The sequence below is a fragment of the Prorops nasuta genome, unplaced genomic scaffold, assembly GCF_024137725.1.
Source record: "Prorops nasuta isolate Cenicafe-Biocafe unplaced genomic scaffold, Cenicafe_Pnas_1.2 PNAS00031, whole genome shotgun sequence".
In the NCBI taxonomy this organism is placed as follows: domain Eukaryota; kingdom Metazoa; phylum Arthropoda; class Insecta; order Hymenoptera; family Bethylidae; genus Prorops; species Prorops nasuta.
Genome location: NW_027116828.1, coordinates 2,101,505 through 2,112,051, shown reverse-complemented (window position 1 = coordinate 2,112,051; position 10,547 = coordinate 2,101,505). Strand labels below are relative to the sequence as shown.

At 33.3% G+C, this 10,547-nt stretch overlaps 1 protein-coding gene across 1 annotated transcript; it reads right to left on the bottom strand.

Annotated features, from left to right (window-relative positions):
* Positions 1–6,657: 6,657 nt before the first annotated feature.
* LOC136783016 (piggyBac transposable element-derived protein 4-like) lies at positions 6,658–8,304 on the bottom strand. Its single transcript, XM_066742809.1, has one exon. The coding sequence runs from the start codon at positions 8,302–8,304 to the stop codon at positions 6,658–6,660; it is 1,647 nt and encodes a 548-aa protein (XP_066598906.1).
* Between the last annotated feature and the right edge of the window lie 2,243 nt (positions 8,305–10,547).

Here is a 10,547-nt window from a genome sequence, read left to right as displayed (position 1 = left end):
CTACTGAAACTTTTTCAAAATAACATCATGAAATTCGGAATATGGAGAACTGCTCTATCCGTTGATGAGATGATGGCCAAATCCTATGCAAAAACTGTTTTGAAACAATTTATTCGAGGAAAACCGATAAGATTTGGTTTGAAATTTTGGGGCTTGTGTACTTCGGACGGCTATCTACTGAATTTGGATCTTTATTGCGGCAAGAATTCTCAAATTGGAGATAAGTTATCTAAATGTGCTTTAGGTTCACGAGTAGTATTATATTTATTACAACCATTTTTCAAATAATAAGTTATAACAAAATTTCTCAATTTCATCTGTACTTTGACAACTTCTTCACGAACATGGATTTGGTATTACATTTGAAGAAATTGCGTTTGAAATGCACTGGTACTATCAGAGATAATCGAGTCAAAGAAAAAAATGTGCTTGATAAGAAAGCTCCAAGAGGGACATATGTGGTGAAGCACGACCTAAACAGTGGCATAAATTTCATTACTATCATGGATTCGAAGCCCGTCTCAATAGCTTCAACTGCAGCAGGTGTCAATCCTCTATCTATTTCAAAAAGATACAGCGCAGAGGCTAAATCTAAAATTGAAATACCTTTTCCGCAAGCTTTTCACCTATATAACAAATTCATGGGAGGTGTTGACCTGCATGACGGACATTGCAATGACATACTCCCAAGTATACGATCAAAAAAATGGACATGGGTAGTTTTTATGAGACTTATACAGGCGTCTATTACTAATTCTCTTGTAATTTTCAATGCTGCTAACGATGGAAAGAAAAAAGTTGGAATAAAAGAGTTCACTATTTCGATTGCCAAATGCTACTTACAAAAAAGTAGTCGCAAAAGTAAAGCACATGGACGATCTAATAGTGACAAATTGAGGATTTGTTCGAATGGAAACTGTCCAATAAGAACAAGAATTTTCTGCAAAACATGTAATTTAAATATTTGCAATAAATGTTGGCTAAAAAAGCACACCTAAAAGTATGAATAAGTGAGAGGCAAGGGGGCTCACGGAAAACAAGCACCCCGAGACGTGAGAGGCAAGGGGACTCACGGGAAAAAAGCACCCCAAAGGAGACAGAATTTTACCACGTCCACGCCGTAGTCTCTGGGTAACGCTAAGAGTAAAAAAATCTTCCTAAAATTTGCACAGAAATCGTTTTTTACCAATAGGTTTTTAGAACATAGCGGCCGAAACGAATTTTTATTTTTTCAACTTTATCAATTTTTTTCTCGAAATCTATGGACTTTAGAAAAAAATTCATAAGAACAAAAATGTCTTAGAAGCACTCGAGAAACATCCTAAAATTTTTTCCGAATTTTTGGAGACATTTTTGAAAATTCCATTTCACAAGTTTCCCGGAAAATCAAAAATTGTCTCAAAAAATTCTGAAAAAATTTGAGAATGTTCCACGAGCGATTCTAAGGCATTTTTGATTTTATGAATTTTTGTCTAAAGACCATAGATTTCGAGAAAAAAGTTGATGAAGATTGAAAAAAAAAATTCGTTTTTTCCGCCATTTTGTAAAGAAGCGATGGTTCAAGGTCAACAAAAAAATTCCCTGTTAAACTTCAACTCCCATGATCACCTTTGATCACGGTCGCAAGGTGATATCTTCACCGTAACACTTCGAAAAAAAATCCTAAAAATTTTTTTTTTCGAAAATTTAGGTGTTTTTTATGTTTCAATCGAGCATATCTCTTTTCCTGTGAGTTTTATCATGATTCTGGCAACGGATTCTGAAAGAGCATGCAATTTTACATCAGAATATGTGGTTCAAGAATTTTTTCAACGCCAATTACATAGGAAAAAATCACTTTGAAAACGTGCAAGAAATTTTGACATTTTGGACGTTAATGGGTTAATGTGCTGGAGAAAGTGCCATAATGCAAAGTTGATATTGAGAGTGACAGCTAAGAAAAAGGTGGAAAAATAGGTCAATTCATAAGAAAATCCTTGAGAGGGACAAACTTGCAGGTGATTTTGGGCATACAACTTTGGAATTAGAAATCACATAGTTGATGAAAATTATAATAAAATCATGTAGATGTGTAAATATAAAAGTAATTCAGGATTTCAATATTTCACATGTAATAGAGCATACGATGTGTAACTTCAGGAAACTGAAAGCAGTATACCTAAAAATCATAGGCTTCCATTGCATTAACTGATATATATTTTACAGTTTATATTAATCAAAAGAATATATAAATGGCACCAGTTTACCAAAGAAAGAGCCATAATAAAAAATTGATAGTGAGAGTAACACTTAAGAAAAAGGTGGATTTAGAGGTAAATTTAGAAGCAAATCTTTGAAAGCGAAGAGCTTTAAGGTGATTTTGGGTATAAAATGTTGGAAATATTATTCAAACAGTCATTGAATACTATGTTTAAAGCCTCTAAAAGTGTAATTATGATAAGAATCCATCATTGTAATATTTTGTATTTTATTTAATAGATTAATAAATTAACATTATGAACTAAAGGTTTACATTATGGATTTATGAGGACATTGGAAAATGTTTTGTTATATTGAATTAGTTAAAACAATTGTTTAGTTTTAATTCCTATATTCTTACAAAACGTTATAAGATCCCACAAAAAACAAGCTTCGCTTGTAAAAAAATGACGGCAAGTACATAAGTCGTCTCCAGCATGATTAATACAGTAATATAAAATAATTTAATTTAAAAAAATAGTGAAATCCTAATGTTAGGCAAGTATAAATTTTTACCATGGCGAAAATTGAAATTTGGAAAAATGTAAATAGTAACACAATAATTACTTGCCCGGCCCGTTGTATCCAATCGTATTAAATAGCCGCATTTTTAACTTACGAGAAGCAACACTTATATTTCAAGATAGCGACTTACACATGAATATTACGGGCCCGGCAAGTAATTTTTGTATTACTATTTACTTTTTTCCAAATTTCAATTTTCGCCATGGTAAAAATTTATACTTGCCTAACATTAGGATTTCACTATTTTTTTAAATTAAATTATTTTATATTACTGTATTAATCATGCTGGAGACGACTTATGTACTTGCCGTCATTTTTTTACAAGCGAAGCTTGTTTTTTGTGGGATTTAATATACTACGATGTAAATAATTTGTATGGGTGGGCAATGTCTCAACCGCTACCTACTCACGGATTTCGCTGAATTGAAAATGTTAATAATTTGGATATCTCTAATATACCGATAGATTCACCCGAGGGTTATATTTAGAGGTTGACTTAGAGTATCCAAGCATGCTTCACGATAAACATTCCGACCTTCCATTTTGTCCCGTACGTGATGCACCACCGGGTACACGTCAGAAGAAGCTACTTGCAACTTTAGAAAATAAGGAGCGCTATGTTATACACTATCGTGCTTTACAGCAATGTATGCGTAATGGTGTTATCTTAAAACACATTCATCGCGTTTTAGGATTTCAGCAGTCCACCTGGTTACGTAAATATATCGATCTGAACACTAGTTTGCGTGCAGCATCTAAAAATGAGTTTGAGAAAAATCTTTTCAAATTAATGAACAATGCGGTGTTCGGTAAGACTATGGAGAATGTTAGAAATAGAGTTGATGTGAGACTCGTGAGAAGGTGGGAGGGAAGATATGGTGTTGAAGCAATGATTGCTAAGCCTAATTTTCACATTCGCACAATATTCAGTGAGAATTTGGTCACGATTGAATTAACAAAATTAGCAGCTAAATTCGATAAGCCTATATACGTAGGTATGAGCATTCTTGATATTTCGAAAATTTGTTTGTAAGTAGATAGGCTAGGATGGTTCTATGACCGCGTGGCGAGGGGGTCGGGGTCCCGCGGGGACAAGGGAAGTAGGGGAATTGCCCCCTCTCCTCGTGTGGTTGTGCGCATGCGGTTGTGCGCATTATCGCGTTCCCCCGACGTTAAACTCGTAGGGTACACACGTGACCCCCCCCCTCTTACGTTAAGCAGTGGACGTAGAGAAAGAGAGAAAGAGAGAGAGAGAGATTCCATCGATGATTGTCGGTATCGCTAACTACCGATAGTTGTCGCGTGTATCCCCCCTCTGACTCCATTGGTGGGGGGGGGGGGGGGGGGGGGTACAAATGTGGCCTCCCCCTTTTACCTTAAATTCCTTAAAGAGCGGTGCCTAAGCGAATCTTGACGCTCCTGGGATGAGAGTTGGGGGGGTGCCCAACCGAGTCTTTACGCTCCTGGGTGCCCGCGCGACCGACTTCTTTTAAGGCGAATGGTGTAGACGCTTTGGAGAAAGAGAGAGAGAGAGAATACTCGTAGAGAGCGATCCAGTGATCGCTCCCCCATATTTTTTTTTTTTCGTAAGTTAGAAAAAAGGGAATCTTTTTTTTTTTTTTTTTTTTTTTTAAATTATAATTTATTGAAGTATTAAAAAGGTTTTATTTACAATGCTTTTTTTAGAAATTTTTTTACATTCAATTGCATGATGTATATATTTATGACAAATGCTACATCACTCTGGTAGTGAACAATTGATGCGTAGGTGACCATATTTTGTACAATTTGTACACCAGTAATGTGGTGTGAGATCTATCTGAGGCTCCATTTGCGTAGCCTCAGTTCTTGTAGCAATGGACTCCGTTTGTGTGGCCATATTTTTCACCTGGGACATATTTGAAAAACATTTTGTTATTTTTTTTTTTTTTTTTTTTTTTTTTTTGATATTGTAATAACTATTTTAACAAAGCAAATATACTTACAAAAATCACAAAAAGATTTTTAGGCTTTCGCTGCTTCTCCTTCGTTTTCCTCCTCCTCCTCCTCCTCCTCCTCCTCCTCCTCCTCCTCCTCCTCATGCTCTTCTTCTTCTTCTTCTTCTTCCTCTTATTCCACCTGCTCTTGCTCCGCTTGCTGTAGCCCTTCTTGTATTCGATTTCTGAGCTCCACTAGTTTTTCAACTAGTACTATCAAATCAGGATCGTCACCCAACAAATCTTCGTCCTCTTGCACTTCTTCCCCCATTTTACCCATTATTTCCACAAGTTCTTTAACCAAGGCGCTAAATTCAGGATTATCCTCCGGATTCCTCAACAAATCTTCGTCCTCTTCCTCTATTTGTTCCTCTATTTCACTTATTATCCCCACAAGGTCTTCAATCAAGGCATCAAAATCAGGATTATCCTCAAAAATGTCTCGTTTTTTAGGTGTATCACAGAACATTGTCACTGTCGTTGCTAGCGTTAAAATGATCTCAAGATTTTTCGTCACTAGTCGCTCAGATGCAAAACGATCTTCCAATGAAATATGAACTTACTGATTACACACGTATTTTGTAGTTAATCTGATACCTTTCTTTCTTCTTTATCAATACATACATATTAGTCTACTCTTTATCAAAACGTATTAGCCTCCTATCCGAGAAGCGGAACGCAGTCAAAGAGAATTTCAATAGAGACCTGATACGACGAACGTTAACCCTTTGCGGCACAGTGGCACGGTACGGTGCCACCTTTTTAAAAACAGTTTTTTACAATTTTGATGTAGTTTAAATTCAATTAAACCAATGCTTTTTGTTTTTTTATGATCGTGAGATGTTACACAATTAAAATCTATGCAAAAAAGGTATAAATTTGTTTGTTAATTTATTTGTAATAATCAATAAATTAAAAAAAGATCCTTTTTTTTAAAAAAAAATCATTATTGAAGAAATGGGTAGCTATATTCGTAAGGAAAAAATGATACAGGGGTTTTCGGGGTCGCTGATTACGAATCTGATGTCAAAATTTAGAAATTCAAAATGGCGGATCCAAGATGGTGGACAAAAATTTCAATTATTACCGTATTTCAAAAAGAATTGGTATACAATAGTTTTCGGGGTCGCTGATTACGAATCTGATGTCAGAATTTAGAAATTCAAAATGGCGGATCCAAGATGGTGGACAAAAATTTAGATTATTACCGTATTTCAAAAAGAATTGGTATACAATAGTTTTCGGGGTCGCTGATTACGAATCTGATGTCAGAATTTAGAAATTCAAAATGGCGGATCCAAGATGGTGGACAAAAATTTAGATTATTACCGTATTTCAAAAAGAATTGGTATACAATAGTTTTCGGGGTCGCTGATTACGAATCTGATGTCAGAATTTAGAAATTCAAAATGGCGGATTCAAGATGGTGGACAAAAATTTAGATTATTACCGTATTTCAAAAAGAATTGGTATACAATAGTTTTCGGGGTCCCTGATTACGAATCTGATGTCAGAATGTAGAAATTCAAAATGGCGGATTCAAGATGGTGGACAAAAATTTAGATTATTTCCGTATTTCAAAAAAAATTGGTATACAACAATTTTCGGGGTCGCTGATTACGAATCTGAACTCAGATATTTGTGAAAAGTGATTTGGAATAATCAGAAATTCAGTATAGTAAAATAAATAAAGAAATCCGCTCTTAGCCTAACCCAGAGATACGAACGAGGACGTGGCGGTTATCATCTCCATTTTTTCCATTTTTTTTTTTTTACTTTTTTCAGTATTTTTTTTTATTTTTATAATTTTTATTTTTATAATGTTTTTTATATTTATATAAATATTATTGTTTTTATTTTCAACATCATTTTCAAACAATTTCTCACAACTTTTTCATATTAATTTTTTTGTACTTATTCACGAATGATAGATCAAGGAGCAATTTCTGTCCGATTGTAGACATAAAGGTACATTGCACAAATTACACATCCAATGAGTCCGTGTATTATTTGTTTTTGAACTGCAATGTGTACATCGTCTCTTATTTTCAATATGTATAGGCATATGAGCTGATTGAAAACGCCTTTTTTCAATAGATACTTGTGGTTTTTGAGAACCGATAATTGAAGGCTGTCGCTTCCTTCCTTTTTTAGTTGGAACGGTTCTAGAAACTAATCCATCTACTAAATGTAGTCGAAACTTTTTCAAAGTCACAGACTTATCGGTATTTATTTTTTTATATATGATAAATGAATTTACAACCGCCACATCAATGAAATACCAAAATATTCTGTGCCACCATTTTTTAGATTTTCGATCAATTTTGTATGTGGATATCAAGCGGTCTGCGCTATCAACGAAACCCATGTATTTATTGTAATCAGAGCATATAACAGGACAATCTACTTTTACTAAAGTGCCATCTCTTTGCCTTCGATTTACAGTTGTGACTTCAGATGGATCATGGTAATTTGATAGAAAGTGTACACCTTTTTTATCCATCCACTTTATCCAACTAATACCAGTCTTGGATGTTCGAAAATCATATTGTCCACGTTCCATTTCTTTGTCAGATATTACAGATTTTGGTAGTCCAGCTCGATTAGACCGTACCGTTCCACAAGCGAATATGTTATCTTTCTTTAGTGAAATCAATAAGTCAACAGCAGTAAAAAAATTATCAAAATAGACGTGATGATTCTTGCCAACAAGTTCACGGGTCAGATCCTTGACAACGCGTGCTCCTAACTGTTTTTCACAACTTTCCGTTTTACCGGTATAGACTTGAAATTCACAAACGAAACTAGATTCATCTGCTCGAATCCAACATTTATATCCACGTTTTATCGGCTTAGCTGGTAAATATTGTTTTAGGCTACTACGACCTTTGAATTTTATCATAGACTCATCGATTGACTGATATTTACTTGGTTTCCAATATGTTTTGAAATTTTTTTCAAGACTATTTAGTAATGGCCTCAACTTATATAATTTATCGTAGTTCGGTTTACCTTTCTTAGGTTCTGTCCGATTATCAGAGATATGTAAATTACCTAAAATAAATCCAAAACGAACAACAGGCATCAATGATTGCATAAATGAATCATTCAATTTTGGATCAGATGACCAGTAATCACGATATGAAGGTAGTTTTTTTATTCCCATCATAATATTGATTCCTATAAAAATACGTAATTCATCTTTCGTTATCAATGTCGCATTAGGTTTATTGTTTTGTATATAAATATTTGTTTGTTGAACTATAATATCTAAAATATCTTCTGAAACAAGACATGAAAAAATTTCCAATGGAGATTTTACATTATCAGGGATATTTGGTCCAAAATCAGCTGTGAATGGTCCGCCTGTTCTCTCTTTTCCTTTTTTCGTCCATGTTTCATTGCCAGAATATTCTTGTTCATCTTCATCTAAATCATTCTCACTTTCATCCTCTTCTACATACTCATTTTCTACATCAATCAGATTATACTCATTCTCATCAATATCTGAGTCAGCAAGTCCATCTATAGACTCCCCATCACTAGGAATATCAGTAATTTCCATTTCAAAAGACAGATAATAAGCAATAATTTATTAACTTTAGGATTGAAGGAAGAAGAATAATAACACCACCAAAGGGCTGTGCACATCAAAATATCATCAATGAATTTTAAAAAGTGATACCAAATTTAGATACCCCAAATTATAAATGTATAATAAAAAATGAAAAGTATTTAAACCATCCCGTAACAGTTATATTGAGACACAAAAGATAAAAATAGACATAAAATTTGTATCAACAAGAAATCATAATTATGAAATTCTGAAAACAATACAATGAAAATAATACCCTCGGTAATACGCGGTAACTGAATAATAATAGTATATGATTCAGCATGTGTAATTTACTTGCATAGGTACGTGGAGAAAGCAACTACTTATAATATAGTAATACTAAATCTTCAATCAATAATTCAACATATTGCACTGAGTATTCTTATATACTTATATATCATTTACACAGTACCTATATACTTGGAAATGATTGTTTTGAGAAAAAATGAGGTAAAAACTATTTTCAATCACGAATTATCGAGGATCCATTGGATTAGCTACTCAAAACCCAGAAAAGAATATAAGCCACCCAAAATATCTGTCTCATACGTCCAAGTTCACCGCTACACTTCTGTAGAAATAAAATCGTTATTACAAGCATATGGGCACCACTAAAAATTCGAAATTACTAACTCCGATAGCTACATATCTAAACTTTGGAATGAATTATCGATCTAAAAAATCTCTGTACATTAGTTTTTACTGGAATTTGATATTATTTAAAAATTTTGTCCGTCAAATCTGATCGGCAATTTTGAATTTCTAACATTCTGACATCAGATTCGTAATAAGCGACCCCGAAAACTATTGTATACCAATTCTTTTTGAAATACGGTAATAATCTAAATTTTTGTCCACCATCTTGGATCCGCCATTTTGAATTTCTAAATTCTGACATCAGATTCGTAATCAGCGACCCCGAAAACTATTGTATACCAATTCTTTTTGAAATACGGTAATAATCTAAATTTTTGTCCACCATCTTGGATCCGCCATTTTGAATTTCTAAATTCTGACATCAGATTCGTAATCAGCGACCCCGAAAACTATTGTATACCAATTCTTTTTGAAATACGGTAATAATTGAAATTTTTGTCCACCATCTTGGATCCGCCATTTTGAATTTCTAAATTCTGACATCAGATTCGTAATCAGCGACCCCGAAAACTATTGTATACCAATTTTTACGAGAAACCGATTATGTAAAAAATGTGTGCCGCAAAGGGTTAATAATAATAATAATAATAATATTGTTTAATCATAGATATTTTTCCCTATTGTGTTATACTGTGATAAACCTACAGGTCAATCACAATGGAAATTTATCGCAAAAAAAAAAAAAAATTACCCCTTCCATTATTTCTTTCTTAATTAAGAAGGATACACTATACCCTCTGAATAATCCCCGTATAGTGATATCCATAGATATTTTTTCCTATTGTGTTATACTGTGATAAACCTATAGATCAATCACAATGGAAATTCATCGCAAGTAAAAAAGAAAAAAAATAAACAAAAATTACCCCTTCCAAACATTGCATACGCTTAATATATGACAATATCGTTCATATAAAAAGTCAGTCTGTTAAACGAGAGCTGCATAGTCGTACCACGCGTGCTTGAACTATTAAGAAAAAATAAGTTTGTGTGTGTTTGAACGCATTAAAAAGAAACTTGTTTGTTACATAAAAAAGGTAAGGATATTTTTTTTCATTCGATTAGTACATGCATTATTTAATTGAGTTTTTAACTTTAATGAGACTAATCATTTTTTTTTTTTTTTTTTTTTTTTTTTTCATAGAGATAAAAATGAATTTCAATAAAATCAATGAATTGGGAAGCGTCATTCCAAAAAATTTTGTGAAATTAAATAGCTTGACGGAAAATCAAGAGTACGATATTTCCGAAGTGGACAAAATTATGACAAAATATGGAATGAAAATCATTGTAAAGCTGTCAACAACCGATTGGGTATTCTTGCCAGGGAGAATGGCAAAATTGGCGGAAGATACGGAGCAGTTGCAGCACCTACAAAAGGCTGCAGCATCCAATAATTTAATAATGTTATATAAAGGAGGAAAATATCACAACGTGGAATTTAAGTCTAAAGTTTGATAGGTATTTTGTATCAAAAAATAATGAATAAATTTGTTGTTTATTATATATTTATTTAATAAAAATTGTTTTCTTAT

Coding starts and splice junctions, on each gene's coding strand:
- LOC136783016 (XM_066742809.1), bottom strand. CDS start 8,304: ATGGAAATTACTGATATTCCTAGTGATGGGGAGTCTATAGATGGACTT.